The 16,924-nt window shown below is 36.5% G+C and overlaps 1 protein-coding gene across 1 annotated transcript in view; it reads right to left on the bottom strand.

Moving 5' to 3' along the window:
* Positions 1-5,472: 5,472 nt before the first annotated feature.
* The window catches only part of LOC127646253 (ras and Rab interactor 2-like), a 56,104-nt gene continuing 44,652 nt past the window's right edge, over positions 5,473-16,924 (bottom strand). The window contains exons 9-12 of the mRNA XM_052129750.1: positions 12,608-12,916; positions 11,823-11,954; positions 9,211-9,374; positions 5,473-7,204 (exon numbers count right to left, since the gene is read on the bottom strand). Coding sequence (XP_051985710.1) covers positions 6,923-7,204; positions 9,211-9,374; positions 11,823-11,954; positions 12,608-12,916 — 887 coding nt within the window. The 3' untranslated portion in view covers positions 5,473-6,922. The remainder of the gene's footprint in view (positions 7,205-9,210; positions 9,375-11,822; positions 11,955-12,607; positions 12,917-16,924) is intronic.

Raw genomic sequence — 16,924 nt, forward strand, 5'->3', positions numbered from 1 at the left:
AGGCCTACACTACACTCTTGAAATGGAATACATAGACTATCAATTAATTGCCAGCAAAAACCCTCATCAGCCAATTAACTGCAACAATTGCATCTATGTGAACTTCTTCAGTTAATCCAGGAGGGACTTCAGAGACATTAGTCATTAATCTTACAGTTCATACAAAATCTTTGTTTTAACACCGACTCTTAACACTTACTTAGTTTAATAATTTTATACCATGACTTGCTCTTTTTCTCCATTAACTTATGGAGCTTTTTGTTCCTTGCCACAGTCGCCTTCGGCTTGCTCACTGGGGTTATAAATACAATTATTATTTAATTTCTTATTTTTAAACACAATTCACAATTGTATTGTATCAAACTACACAATGATGACTCTAAGACATTATAGATATTACAGTTTCATTTTCTGTTAATGCATGATCTTCTGTAAAACTGCTTTGAAAATATATGTTTTGTGAAACGCGCTATACAAATAAAAATGACTTGACAAGGAACTCCCACCTTACAGTTAAAAGAGCCAATCGCCTTTAAGATACAGACATCACCTGTCAATCAACTCTAGAACGCGCATGCACATTAGCTAAACAATCGGGGGAAATTTCGTTTTTTTTTTTTGTGTAATATGTGGTAAAGAATCACAATTTATGATACCAGTATTGTCACATTATATTGCTGATTAGAAATGTGTTCTTTAATCGTAATCTTGACCAACCGTTTTTGAGATTTTGGTCTTTCTCGATTCAAGTAGGTAGTAGCTGCACTGGCATGACTGAAAATAGCCTCCCGAGAGCATTCCAAAGATGGCCGACAGTACTTTTGGATTGTCCAGTGGCCCAAATACATCATGTAGAAACAAAAAACGTGAAAATGATTTACTTGGGTTTGGTTGAACAAGTACAATTTAACCTTAAGGAGTAACTTTCAGGGTCTATTAAGCACATATGGTGCATTCACGTAATTACGAGTTTATGACTTGTAAAAAGCATTCACGTCTTTGTAGAACTTTTAATTACAAGTTATAAGCTTATAATTCTATGAAAGCTCAGGCTTGATAGTTGTGACTTGTAAAAAGAACCAACATGGCCTCAACAATTAAAGGTAGTGAACATTTCTGTTTGATATGACATATATATATGTCATATATATATATATATATATATATATATATATATATATTATGGCTTATTATAGTCAGAGTAAATCAGAGTACATTATTTTCACAGTTCTTGTTACTATGCCATATACTCGAGTCACGGCACAATGTCCACATTCCTAGATATATTATGATAGTCCCACAGAGCTGCACCTTCATGTAGGAACTGAGGTGAGAGTATGCTAAAATTGTGCGATGCTCTGTAAATGTTTTGAAGATGCCGCATCATATCAATGAGGAGTTCTGACAGCGGTGGTGCTGATGCTGCACTGTCGCTATGGTGACAGGCACGCAGTCAGCACAGATGATGCATCTGCACTGTGAGTAGGCGGTGTGAGGAGCTGTCAGGCACATTGTCCTAATCCCTGGGGGTGACACAGCACAGTGAGTAAAGAGAGACGGGGACTAGATGATTATCCAGATTTGTTGATAAACATTGTAGTAGCGTACAGCATCAGTGGTGTTCTTCTCCAGATACTGATAGTGCAAAAAGCTCTTTTAATGTTGCACTCTGACTGAAACTAACTTGAAAAAGGTCACCAGTAATTGTTGTACATTTCTCAATAACCACCTCTTAGACCTACATTACCAGTCAAAGGTTTGGACACACCTACTCATTCTTTACTATTTCTATGTTCAACTTTTTAGCATTATAGCAATGTAATAAAAGTATGAAATAACACAAATGGATGTATGGGAATTATGCAGTGACCTTTAAAGTAGACACCTTTACATAGATTACAGCTCTGCACACTCTCAACTGACTTCATGAGGTGCATCGACCTATGCTTTATAAACAGTATTCCCATGTATGCTGGACACTTGTTGGCTGATTTTCCTTCACTATCTGGTCCAAATCATCCTTTTAAAAAAACAAACAAATAAATCAATAAAATGTTATAGTTTTGTAAAGAACTTCATATACATTTTTATTCATCTACAAAATTATTATTATTATTATTATTGCATTTAAGCATAATATTTTGTAAGACCATGAGAAATATAAATCCAGTAAATTCAAAACAAATAGGATTTAAATGATCATTAAAAGTTCAGAAAACAGGTCAAAATCATTCACATTCTCAGCACTTGGTGCATCATACATGTTTTGGCAAAAACATTTTTATAAAATGTTTACAGTAGAGCACTACCAGACTTTAGGCTGATGTATAAGGAGCATAATAAGTATAATTTCACAAGAAGTAAGTGTAGAAATATCTACAGCTGAAAAAACCTGATATACTTTGATGCTATAATAGCCACAGTGTTTTTGATAAAGAAAAAAACCCACATGATCTCTTTGCACCATCTCTTTTAAAGTTAACATTTTAAAAGTTGCCTCCCTCACAGTGTCTAGAGAAGTTTCACACTATTCAGAAGATTTGAAAGTCCCATGACAGTCAGAGGTGATCCTTCCAAGAATGAAAAAGCTCTCAAAGCTCTTCAGCCTGATTACAAATTAGCTTATAGATTATATAGAGAACTCTACAAACTTTAACAGGAGTGAATCCCTGATCCTTTTGTATTTACAAACAAAATGTTACAATATGGCTGTCAATGCAGTGCTTCCATTTTCGGTAGTATACACAAAGCAGGAACAAATATGGACTCAAAGAAATAACATGTATACGGTAGCCTAATTCTCTTTATGTGCATGATGATGCCCATGAGACAAACCAATGCCTAATATAGATAATCTGTAATAAACATTTCTATTTAAAATATAAATGTACATTTAAGGAAAAATATTTTATGTATAATACTTAGAGGTCTGGGTAGACATTAGTTGAAGTCTAAACCCAAGACCTTGTGGCCAAACCCGAACTTGGGTGCGTTTCCCAAAACCATTGTTAGCCTACTACGGTCGCAAGTTGCTTCGTTACCAACATAGTTCACCACTTTTTTCTTTCCCGTCACCTGTGGTTACAAACTTAGTTCCTTATAAGTTTGCTATGTGGACATCATTTGACTTCGCTGAGGCTTCTCTATCTTTTATTCCATTATATATATATATATATAGATAGGGGAGATTGGAGGCCATGGCAACACCTTCAACTTATCATCATGTTCCTCAAACCATTCCCGGACAATGTGTGCAATATGGCAGGGCGCATTATCTTGCTGAAAGAGGCCACTACCATCAGGAAATACCATTGCCATGAAGGGGTGTACCTGGTCTGCAACGATGTTTAGGTAGGTGGCATGTGTTAAATTGGCATCCACATGAATGGTCAGTCCCAGGATTTCCCAGCAGAACATTGACCAGAGCATCACACTCCCTCCACCGGCTTGTCGTCTTCCCACAGTGCATCCTGGCACCATCACTTCCCCAGGTAAACAGCACACATGTACATGGCCATCCACGTGATGTAAAAGAAAACGGGACTCATCGAACCAAGCGACCTCCTTCCACTGCCCCCAACGTCCAGATCTGAGACTTGAATGCGCATTGTAGGCGCATTCGACAGTGGACAGGGATCATCATTGGCACTCTGAATGGTCTGTGGCTATGCAGCCCCATACACAGAAGGGTGTAATGCACTGTATGTTGTGATACAGTCCTCTTGTAACTATCATTAAAAATGTCTTTGATTTGTGCCACAGTAGACCTTCAGTCAGTTTCGACCAGACAGGATAGCCTTCATTTAAGCCTTGGGTGCCTGCCGGTTTGAGGTTTGTCCCTCCTTGGACCACTTTCGGTAGGTACTCACCACTGCTGACAGGGAGGACCCCACAAGCCTTGCCATTTCAGAGATGCTCTGACCCAGTCCTCTAGCCATAACAATTTTACCCTTGTCAAGATCGCTTAGGTCTTTACTCCTGCCCATTTCACCTGCATTCAACACGTTGACTACGAGAACCAATTGTTTGCTTACCATCTAATCTACCCAGACCTTGACATGTGGCCTCGTTAGGAGATGATGAGCATTATTCGCTTTACTCCAGTTGGTTTAAAAATACAGAGCTGTCGTTAATGACATTATTACTCCAGCCCCTTAATAACATCATTAACAACAGCTCTGTATTGTCAAACCAACATGGTTCAAACAATGGATGTGCGACAAAGTTACTAAGGTCGTGACTCAAACGATGCATCCTACTATGGTGGCTATGCAGTAAATTACATAGTTGTATGGGAAACGCACCCCTGACTGGTACTGTCAAATTTTAATACCAAACCCAAAATTTTGCTATCTTTCTTTCCATATTCTCACAGGAATTTTCTAATTTAAACAACGTATAGTCTCACTTTCTATTAAGTGTCTTTATCTAATATGTACAAACATTACAATACATAATAGTATATGTTGTGTAACTACATGTTGTTCTGCAAAAGTTTCAAAAAATTAACATCTGTTGCTACTGAGGTGGAGGTTATGGAATGTTTAGGGGTAGGGTTAGGGTTTAGATCAGGTTTAGGGGTGAGGTTAACAGTGTAACTACAGATGCAATTAAATGCAGGTATTTTAAATGTAAGTACAATGCAACAACACATATATGTACATAATAAGTACATTGTAGCAAATGCTTCAGTACATAGTAATTAATGACACCTAATATCAAGTGGGTCCCAAAGTATTTATTATAATAAATTATAAGGGCTGTCAATTGATTAAAATAATAATTTGCTTAATATCTTTTTGCAGTTAACTTGCAAAAACTCCAGAAAAAAACTATGTACAAGTGTTGCTTTCAGCAATTAATTTGGATAAAAGTCATAGTAAAATATATGTAAAGACACCAGATAACGGTATTTAATTTATGTTAACATACTGTATGTGTTATCTTTGACAGCCTTATAATTTATAGGAATTTAAGGACTTTTCATTCATTACAAACCCAAACCTGACCTGAACCCAAAGTAAGACCAATTGGAACACTGCCAAAAAACAAACAAATAAACTTACTAAAGTCTTACATCAGTATTTTGGTCTTGTTTTCCAGTAAAAATATCTAAACGTCCTTAAAACTAGGCACATTTACATGACAAGCAAAATGACTTTTAAGTCATATAAATAAGTATTATTTTCAGACAAATCTAACAGATATCTATAGATATATTCACAATTGAAAAAAAGACTTATGTTATTTTGCTTGACATGTAAATACACTCACCGGGAACTTTATTAGGCGCATTTGTAAATCTACAGTACATATACATGCAATTATCTAACCAGCCAATCATGTGGCAGCAGTGTAATGCATAAAATCACACAGATACAGGTCAGGAGCTTCAGTTAATGTTCACATCAACCATTAGAATGGGGGAAAATGTGATCACAGTGATTTAGACCGGCATGATTGTTGGTGCCATATGAGCTGGTTTGAGTATTTCTGTAATGCTGATCTCCTGGGATTTTCATGCACAACAGTCCTTAGAGTGCCAAGAGAATGGTGCAAAAAAACATCCAGTGAGCAGCAGTTCTGTGGGTGAAAATGGCCTGTTAATGACAGTGGAGAATGGCCAGACTGGTCCAAGCTGACAGGAAGTTTACAGTAACCCAAATAAACACACGTTACAACAGCGCTATGCAGAAAATAATTTCAATACATCAAACATTGAGGCGGATCAGCAAAGTCCCCACGGGTACCACTCTTGTCAGCTTAGAACAGGAAACTGAGGCTGCAGTGGACACAGGCTCACCAAAACTGGAGAGAAGACCATTGGAAAAACATCGCCTGGTCTGACAAATCTGGATTTCTGCTGAGGTACACAAATGGTAGGCCAACTGTAGTTTTCTGTTTTTGGCTGATAGAAGTGGAAGCCGACATGTTCTTCTGCCGATGTAGCCCATCCACCTAAAGGTTCGACATGTGCATTCTGAGATGCTATTCTGCTCACTACAATTGTACAGAGCGATTATTTGAGTTACTGTAGCTTTTCTGTCAGCTCGAACCAGTCTGGCCATTCTCCGATGACCTCTCTCATCAACAAGGTGTTTAGTCACTGCTCACTGGTTGATTTTGTTTTTCGCACCATTCTCTTTAATGTCTAGAGACTGTTGTGCTTGAAAATCCCAGGAGATCAGCAGTAACAGAAATACTCAAACCAGTCCGTCATGCACCAACAATCATGCCACAATCTAAATCTCTGTGATCACATATTTCCCCATTCTGATGGTTGATGTGAACATTAAATGAAGCTCCTGACCCATATCTGCTTATTTTATGCATTACACTGCTGCCACACGACTGGCTGATTAGATAATCGCATGTATATGTAGGTGTACAGGTGTACATAATAAAGTGGCCGGTGAGTGTACATCTTGTCTTAAGTACATTTAGATGTTTTTACAGAAAAAAAATAATAATAATAAAAAAAAACTGATTAAAAGGTTTACTTCTAAAGAAATTAATAGTAATTTTGAAACATATGCATAAAATCATGACCACTTATGTGAGATGAAGAGTGCACCTTTAAGAAAATAATTTTTTTGCAGCGAACTTGGCCTGAAACCCAACAGTTTCCATCGGGCTCGTGTCAGGTAACAGACACTATTGCATTGGCTACAGGCTTATTTTTTGGCAGCATGCTCCTCAACAGCAAATCTTTCATTCTTTGATCTTTATACACATTAATTTAAGTCACACCCTCATTTAACAAGTTCCTACAATTGAGCGTTCAGACAATATTTTGCTTTCCAGACAAAGCAGTGGAACTGTGTGTACAATGAAGGGCCATAATTTAATCAAAGTCTTGTTTTGCAGAAAAGCAAAATCCCTCTTAAATCTGCTTTGCAGCTCTAATGCTGTTGTTAAGAGTTCAGTCATTTATGTTGGGTATCTTCCTGTAGACAAAATAAAATGGCTGAGGTTGCGGTCGACTATGTAACTCTGCCTTTATCCACTGAGGGTGTGTGTCTGCAGACAATTGCTGACTGCTGTCGCCCATCATGAGAAAGAGCCCGTAATTTTCGGGATCTGACACGTGGAATTTGAGGGCACAAAGGTGACACACCTCTTCCGTGGTGGCGTAGGGCCCCACCTGCAGGGTTTTAGCCGTACAGCCGCTATCTGCCTTCTTCAAAGCCACTCGTAAGTAATTCTAAAGCAAAAACAAACACAATTTAAAGAGGATTTTAAAAAGGACATTAAAAGGGACGTAATCATTTACTCACCCAGATGTCTGTCGAAGTTGATATGATTTACTTTTTTCTGTGGGACACAATAAGAGAATGTCCAAGCTGCTGTTTTCCATACAAACCAAAAAAGTAGTCTGCATGAGTTAGATGATATTTTAAGTACTCTGAAGCCATACGATAGCTTTGTGTGAGGAACAGATCAAAATGTATCTTCCACTGAAGAACAAGTCATATGGGCTTATGGTAGTTTTATGGTTCTGTTTTAATCTCTTTGGGAAGTTGGAGGCATAAATCAACATTTACTTTCATTGTATGGAAAAGAGCATCTGGGACATTCTGCTAAATGTATCTTTTGTGCTCCATGAAAGACAGATAGGTTCAAAAAGGTTTTAAACAATATAAGGGTGAACTATCCCTTAAACAGGAGTTTGTTATGCAAACGTTGATGACAAATAGAAGGTCTTAAAGGGATAGTTCACCCAAAAATGAAAATGATCTCATCATTTACTCACTCTCATGCCATCTAAGATGAACACAAACAAATATTTTTTAGAAGAATATCTCAGCTCTGTAGGTCCATACAATCAAGTGAATGGTGGCCAAACCTTTGAAGCTCAAAAAAGCACATAAAGGCAGCATAAATGTAATCCATATGACATCAGTGGTTAAATCCATATCTTCAGAAGCGATATGATAAGTGTGAGAAACAGATAAAGATTTAAGTCCTTTTTCACTATAAATTCTGAAGATATAGATTTAAACACTGTAGTCATATGGATTATTTTAATGCTGTCTTTATGTGCTTTTAGGAACTTTCAAAGTTCTGTCCACCATTCACTTGCATTGTATGGACCTACAGAGCTGAGATATTCTTCTAAAAATCATTGTGTTCAGCAGAAGAAAGAAAGTCAAACAGATCTGGGATGGCATGAAGATGAGTAAATGATGAGCGAATTTACATTTTTGGTTGTACTATCTCTTTAAGGCTGATTTATACTTCTGCATCGAACCTTGACAATGTAATGGCATAGCTTATGACATACCCTGACAGGCACCTCTTCAAAAATTTAACAACGCATTGCGTCAACACAGACTACAACAGCTGTGACTGGTTTGTTTTGTAACGAGAGACCCTCCACCAGGATAATAAAAAAGATTTCCAAGGTAGCTTAATCGGCAGCATCTGCTGTTTTTATATTTACCAGTGAAAATGCAATAATAAGACATCTGTTTACAACTGAAAACTCTTTACTTTTTTTCTTGAGGCTCGTTATATATTTGGTATGCAAGTGAAAGGATATTTGTTGTATTTTACTCAAGACCTTTCCGACTTGTAAGATCTTTGACCGTATGTTTGACAGAATTGTTTACATTAAATAATCATATTTCATAAGTTATGAAAACAGAACACTTCTCATTTGTCAGCAAATTAAAAATCACCTGTTAAGAGTTGGTTATATTGCAAATTTGCATTGTACAGTCAAGCTTCTTAGCTTTAAAATGACATCCAATTTGTGTTGGTCAATCAAGTGGTTATTATTTCATTTAAAGATTTTTTTGCACAGGGTCAAAGTTTGCATGATTTATCTCCTCTCTGCATGAGAGAGAGAGCATGTATAATAAATAATATGTATGCTACCTAAATCTCAATATTTTCACATACTTTTATGAAACTAGTCTACAATTAGTTTTTGTTTTGTTATTTAGTCTGCAATAATTTAATAAATACTTTTGAATTCATGAATTACACTGCTTTTGTTTATTTATGAATTGTATTAAAGTTATTTAAGAAATTAAGGCATTTTCTCTCAATACACAAGCACTTTGACTGTGTACTCAACGAAAAATGCAGACATACCAACGCAGAACTATAAATGCAAACCATAGAGTTGGCCAACAAGCGGAACCTACGGTGTAGGCTTGACAGAAGTATAAATCGTCCTTTACTGTTTGGAGGTCAGAATGGTACCTGGAAGTCATCCACAGAGGGCAGGTTCCTCTGCATGGTGCAACGTTGGTGCCACTGGCGGAGTGTGTCACGTGTTGCAGAACGGAGCATTTGAGCCGCCTGCTCTTCCTGGAAGTTCTTAATCAGTGACAATGCTCCATACGCACTGGTTAGGTAATAACCTCCTAAGCAGAAACACAAGAAAAGAAGTGAGCACTGTAATATTTTGTACAAGGTTTACAATCTTTGAGGCCTTCGAGGTTACAATATACGTATGTATGTTCATTTCCCTAAATGACTTACAAATGCAACCACAAGCTATTTATCTTAAGGAACTAACAATATTAGCAGTGCCACAATACAAAATGTCAGAAGCAGAATAGAATAGTATAAAGCAAAGGTGTTTTGTGCATCCTCAAATTTGATCTTTTAAACTCCTGGTGGCTGTGAATGTCATAGTGTTGGCCTTAGGGGCCGTTAACAACAAATGCATTTTTGCATCCATCTGTGCTATTTTGTATTTAATATTTCTATGAAAACATGCACAAATGGACATGTCTGACCACTGTGCCACATCTCACGCTTACATTTTTTATACGCCGTGTCAAGATAAAAAGAACTTCAGCATTTAAAAATACACCTCGAGACACCTGTGTTCTGTTATTCTTGAGTCTAGCTTTTTTTTAGATTCATCAACACGTTCGATGTGAAAAGCCCCTTAAATGCTGTTTTATATACTTCTATTAATATTCTCCCAATATGTTTTCAAACAGCTTTCTTCGGGCAGCCTTTTAGACATAAAATGACTATTACATTTTACATTCACTAGAGCCTATAATAAGTTGATGCTCTCTACTGTCAGTGATCTCATTGTGTAAATGCTACACAATTTATCTTTTCCATGAATGGTTACATATAACAGCTGGTGGACTTTCTGGTGCCCCCCTAGGGAGGTGGTACCCTACGCAGACTGCGTAGACTGCTTATAGGAAGCGGCGGTACTGAACAGGACACACACACCCAGGAGGAATTGACTCTGTTGGGTGAAGGACTTGGGAAGTTAAAGGGCACCTATTATGGCATTTAAAATGTTCCTAATATTGTTTTGGGAGTCCCCAACAACAGTTTTACATGCATGCAATGACAAAAAACAGTTTTGTTGTCTTATAATATGCATTTATGTGTACCTGATTTGCTCACCGACTCCCAAATGATTCGTTCAACGACTCATTTTTCCAAACCTCTCCTTTGCGTGACGCTAATCTGCGGTGATTGGTCAGATGACCCAGTCAGTTGTGATTGGTATACTCTGTGCAGAGATTGTCGGAAACGGAACGCCCATCACCGCTTTGTAGTAAAAAAATCAAAATCAGAGAAGGAATTTGAGTTGATATATGTTAACGATCATAGCCCAAAGTTCGGTGGTAAACACCCAATCAGTTATTGTTTGCGTTAGCCCAACGCATAAACATATTGGTAAAGCACTGCATTACTACAAGTTATTGCTCTATTCTTTATGACAACTCCAATAACATCGACAAACATTTCACATATTTCCAAAAAATTGACATTGGAGTCCTAGAAGCTGCGCTGAGCATAACTTACACAACACACACAAATACTTATTAAGCATGCTAAAAAACACATAAAAGCAACAATTATTAATAATACTTACAGGTTGTGATTCGGAGGAGGAAGCTGATCCAAATAAACTTGGTACTGAACCTTCCTTCAGTATCAACCGGCTCGTGAATCCACACTTGAAAGCATTCATGTTCGTAAATGACGCGAACACAGCACAAGGTTCGGGCTATACTTGTGTGGTATAGTTGTAAATATAAACTCTAGCCACTGATTCTTCACATGCTCGTCCCTGGGCAGTGAAAAAAAGGTCGCTTTTGATATGCACTTCAGAACACAGCGTCTTGTTGTCGACATGATGTTTTCAAGTTTCCCCTGGTGTCTGCACGCGCAATGAGTGGGCACGGCCAATTTGATCATTTTTCGTCTTGACGTCACAACGAAAAGGAAAATGACTCGTTGGAAAAACGATTCATTACATTGACTCAGAGTCGACTCCTACTTTTGAGAGACAATAACTTTTTTTTACGGTGAACTTTCATATATAAAACTTTGCAGGATGTTTTTGTTCACTTAAATCTATGTTACACACTACATGAAAAGGTAATTTTCAAAATTCCATAATAGGTGCCCTTTAATCAAGTACTGTTTTGGAACTCTGCACAACTTTTCATAATCATTACGGCGGGTACTGATTCAGTAAATACAAACCATGAATGGAAAGAAAAGTTAGATGTTGCCCTCTTCTCTATTTGTCAAGAATGTATGAAAACTTTTAAAATGCATCTAATATCAAGGCCAACCATAAGTTCCATAGTTTTTTTTTGTACCAGTAATTGTGCTTAAACCGTATTTCCTCTCACAACCATAATATGTTAACTCCACCACCCAAAGTAAAGAAATTGTTTGGGCCAATATACCTTATTTAAAATAGGTTATATTAGTAGCTAGCAACACCAGACAAACAATATGCCTAATGCAATTAGTGCACATGTGTATTTACTGTACATAATTTAATATAAATACGTGCGAATGAGAACATATGAAAGGACCTTCTCCATGTAGCAGTAGTGGATCTATCAGCTCCATCATATACAGGATCTCTGTGTCCAGTTGAGGCATGTCACACTGGACCAACACATATGTCAACATGGGCAGGAAATCATCCGCTCCGAACATCCGCACTGGCACAGACAGAGGCAGAAAGGAAACCTTTATTAGTGACCTTTACCCCAACAGGAAGTATCCTCCACTTGATTGAGGTGCAAATATTTTCACCCCTCTTACTAATTCCACAAACACTTATGCACACATTGTTACAACATTTAAACAGTAACAGTCACCCAAAATGATAATTCTGTAATCATTTACTCACCATCATGCCATTCCAAGCCACTGATTTTCTTTTTTTAGTGGAGGAAATGTTTAAGAATGTTATAGTTCCTAGTTAGTGACCAAATGGTGGTCAAGCTCTAAAGAGAGCATAATAGCACAATAAAAGTAGTTCATACAACACATTCGAAGTTGACATAGCTCTCAAATCTCATTCATGTGGTGGAGGGGATATTTTCATCAAATAACAACTTAAATTTGGGTCTATTCCTCACACAAAGCTATCATATGGCTTCATAAGACTTGGAAAGTAGCGCACAAGTCATATGGACCACTTATATGATACTTTATGGTGCTTTTTGGAGCTTGACATTACAAAAGAGCAGTGTTAAGGTTTTTGAAAAGTTCTCCTTTTGTGTCTCACGGAAGTCAGGTAAGGAGCGACATGAGGGTGATTAAATAATGACAGAATTTTCATTTATGTGTGTATTATTCTATGACACACCTGTATGCTCTTGCATAATATCGTAGATGAGTTTGCACACTTTCAACAACACCACGATCTTCCTCTCAGGTGAGTACATCCTGCACATGGCGCGGAGATTTCGGCGGATCCTGTGGATGGCGTGGCCATCCGGTGGCCTGGCTCTGTTCGCGCCCAGCTCACAGGGCTGTTTGGCCTTGGCCTGGGCCAGATTATCCTGCAGCCTCTGCCACGTCCCGCTGGCCACCTGGAATTCATACAGCGCTGACTGCACTGTACCATACAGAGGTTTCAGCACACACTTATGCATTGCCTTCTCCAACACTGGATCTGACACAGAGAGAGATATTATAATATTTAATATAATGACACTATATTGACAATATTGATACTGTTAATGTATTCTACTAATTATCGTCATGGAGGGGAATGGAAAGGGTCGCCAAATGTGTGATTTTTTTCTCTAATTTTAATATTTTTGGTGGAAAATGTCCTAAATGTCTATTCTTTCTTTAACCTTCAGTATTGAAAAAAGTAAAAAATAAAATATTGCCTCTTCAATTCCTTCTCACTAGTTGCTCTAGGACTGTCTGTTTACAATTCCTGTTAAAACTACACTGCAGTTACCCAGTGAAAATAGTGTCATCATTTATTCACCCTCATATTGTTTCAAGCTTGTTTGATTTTTTTAAAGATAAAAGTGGTCCAACGTCATTGCATGGAAAAGATTAGCCTTTTGTGTTTCCCAGGAGAAAGAACATAATATCAGTTTGGCATGACATGAGGGTGAGTAAATGATGACAAAATTGTCACTTTGGAGTGAACTGTTCCTTTAGTACATCTTTAGTACATCTGTTGCATTTGTGTTTTCATTAAACATCCAGATCATTTCAAATGAGAGCAGATTAATGAGATTCAGACAATAATAGTCTCCGTGATAGAAAGCTCAGAAAGCTTGACCCATATTTGAACTAACTTTTAAATTAAATGTAGCAGACGCTTTTATCCAAAGCAACAAGGGAGAATTAATACAAACAACCACATGCTACTTTTCCTGATTCTAGATAATGTTCTGTTCTGCAGTCAGACAAAAAATGCTAACGAAGCATACAGTGTCTGCTGAGTTTATGGAAAAGCTGACAGTAGGGGTAGATGATGCATTGAGCTGTTAGTATATGGCCTTGCTGTGAAATAAAGGGGTTTTTACACAGGGCTTTTCAGACTCAGCAGAGAAGTCAAATTAGAACAAAAGCAAACCTAAGGAAAAGATAAAATATCATACTTGAAATTAGACATTAAAAACGTATACAGACTCATTCACTCATACAAACACACACAAATAATTTACTCTCTGTGTTAAATGTTTGAAGTGGTTGCCATTGAAGCTTGTCATCTTTATGGCTTCTAAGATAAATAACAAAGGGTGATACAACAATCACGTGATGAAAAATATAATAACAGTAGTTTAAGACCATGGACTGTCACTCCTAAAGCAGAACTCTTTATCTCTTCCCTCAGATTATCTTACTCAAAAAATGTATGTAGCCTTGGTTTTTTAAGATATTAAGGTTAAACATCTTTCCAGTTACACACACAGCTGTATAAACTAATGATTGTACATAATAATGTTGAAAGATATTGTCGTTGCTGATTTACGGTTACAACCCCTAATAAACTATTCTGTAATCATGGTACTACATCATTGGAATCCCTTCATATTTTAGTTTTAAGAAATCTGGAATTAGATTATCTTTAAACTGCTAAACTTAATAAATTGCCAGTATGTACTGTATGTGTGTGTGGGTGGTGTGTGTGTGTATATATATATATATATATATATATATATATATATATATATATATATATATATATATATATATATTACTTGTTTCTTGAAATTCTAGCACAAAAAAATTCTGTCTGTTTTTAACATTTAAACCTTTCAATCATAAGACAAATGTCCTTCAAACTGAATTCAGTAATCTTTTATGAATTTTTACATTACAAGTTTGAATTTTTAAACAAGTTTATTTCGGTTTATACAGTTTGGTAAATGGAAAGGCAACTACATTTGATTTTGCATTAATTTAACTCATGTTATATTTTAAAAGGTTATGCATAGTTCAATAAAAGTATTTTAAACCATTTGTTTTAATCTTACTTTTACCAGTGGCCTTCAAGTTCTGTTTATTGGTCCTACATAAAATGCCAACCAAAGAGCAGGTTAATCTTCAGGAAAGTTAAGACCTATAAAATGCTGACAAATGTCTTTAAACATTCTTGAGATATTATGCACAGTTGGACAGGATTACTGCAAGTTTGACAACATCAAATTTAATCTGATTTCAAAAGGATTAGCGAGTTGTGAAATATGCCTCCCTTTTCAGCTCAATATTTAATTCCACAACAACAGACAGGTCTGAACCTGTTTATAGAAACCAAACTAAGTATAAAAGATCTATTTGGCACTTCACTTTCCTTGAATACTCTATGAGCTATCTAAAATACTTTCAAATATCGGTTTATGTATATGGTACTTGAATTTCACAGCTCAGTTGCTCTTGTTATTTGATAATGTTCAAAATGTTAATCTTTAGTGATACATATACATATTCTAAGGACATTAAGCTGTAACATGACGATAATAACGAACTCCCTAAACAACAGTAACAGAAATAAACCATGGTATTACTATGTTTTTGACTTATGTACCATGAGAATACATTTTTGTTTTTACTTTTCTGTAAACGAAACCACAGATGTACCATCGAAAAAGAACGAGACATTATATCTAGAGGCAATGAAAAATATTACAATATTACTGGTATCGTATACACAACAATTACATTCATTGGACTTTTATCACAAATATTCAAAGAATTGTGGGGATTCACTGTTGGGCCAAAAACCACAGTCATAATATCAGTTCAATCCTCCACAGACAGATTGTGAGGAAAGGTTTTCTCTGTTTTATTCCAATAGCACCATCAACAAACCTTTTAACCTTGACTGCATTTCTCCCTACAGCTAGGAATAATGTAGCAAAGGCCTCTACATTGATAAGAGCAGACTCGTATTCAAAACAAAACATGTTTCTGATGTCAAGCATTGGAATATTTAAAGATGAAAAAAAAAAAAACAACAACAACACAGAAACTCTTTTCAAATAATTTTGAATGCCATTGCTTCATCAAGGGTGTAAACTGAAGAATCAGACCTTGAGCAAAACTAGTTTGCAGATTGCACAGACCAGAAAACAAAAAAGGCAATCTGACGATATATATCTGAGAGAAAAAAAAGCAAAGATTTCCAAATGTCACAACTAACAATTTCCAGATGCTGTTAAAATTAAACAATGAATGGGGACTGGGTGGCTCAGCGAGAACTGACACTGACTACTAGGGTTGTGCCGATGGACGATATCATCGTCCATCATGATGGCTGACCAACATCACAATGTAGAGCCACCATCGTGATGTCACGCCCCCTTTTGCGAGTCTTGCTAGTGTGACTCACTAATCCTAGTCTCTTCTATAGTTAACCTAAAAACTTTGCAGGGATTGCTCTGTAAATTAAATTGAGAATATAACTAATGCATATATGCTATTTTAAATATTGTAGTATATGCCAGAGACGTGACGTGTTAGTCTGTGAAAATACCGTGTCAGGCAGGCTACACAAATATTGATCTTGACATTGTTAGCTTCTTGTCTTACACTGTACATTTAGATAGATGTTGTAGGCTACGAGAAAATAGCCTTTATTAATTAATTATTAGTAGTTGTAGTGTCTCAGAAAATCTTGCTCATTGTCACATAGCTCTTGTATACACTGAAGCGGCAGTTTAAGATAAACCCAGACCAGCGAACGTCAAATAACTTTTGTCTGGTTAATACTTTTAGAGAAAAATTTTCTTGACCATAAATCCATAATGTCAAATCAAATGAAAGAAACAAGGTGAATATGAATAACACACATTTATTAAAACATAGAAGAACAAAAAATAAAACAAGAAAACGGGAACAACACTCAGACCGAAACTCGGCATTAACATTTCACTTATAATTAGCAGCACAACTAACTTCAGCACAGGCTACAAAATAAATTATGTTATTGAAATATTGTAAAGTGGTCATATGAACTACACAAATGAACACTTAAAAAATAATATGCAAAATCGAATAGCTCCGCAACGGATGGCGAAAAACGCGTAAAGAATTCTAATATCATTCACCATAGACCATGTTTATATTTCGATGTTTCTGGCCAGAAATACCAACATATTCACTTTATCTGGTTTTAATAAGCTGCGGATTGGAGTAACTACACTACCCGCTG

The sequence above is a fragment of the Xyrauchen texanus genome, chromosome 7 (assembly GCF_025860055.1).
Source record: "Xyrauchen texanus isolate HMW12.3.18 chromosome 7, RBS_HiC_50CHRs, whole genome shotgun sequence".
Taxonomy (NCBI): Eukaryota; Metazoa; Chordata; class Actinopteri; order Cypriniformes; family Catostomidae; genus Xyrauchen; species Xyrauchen texanus.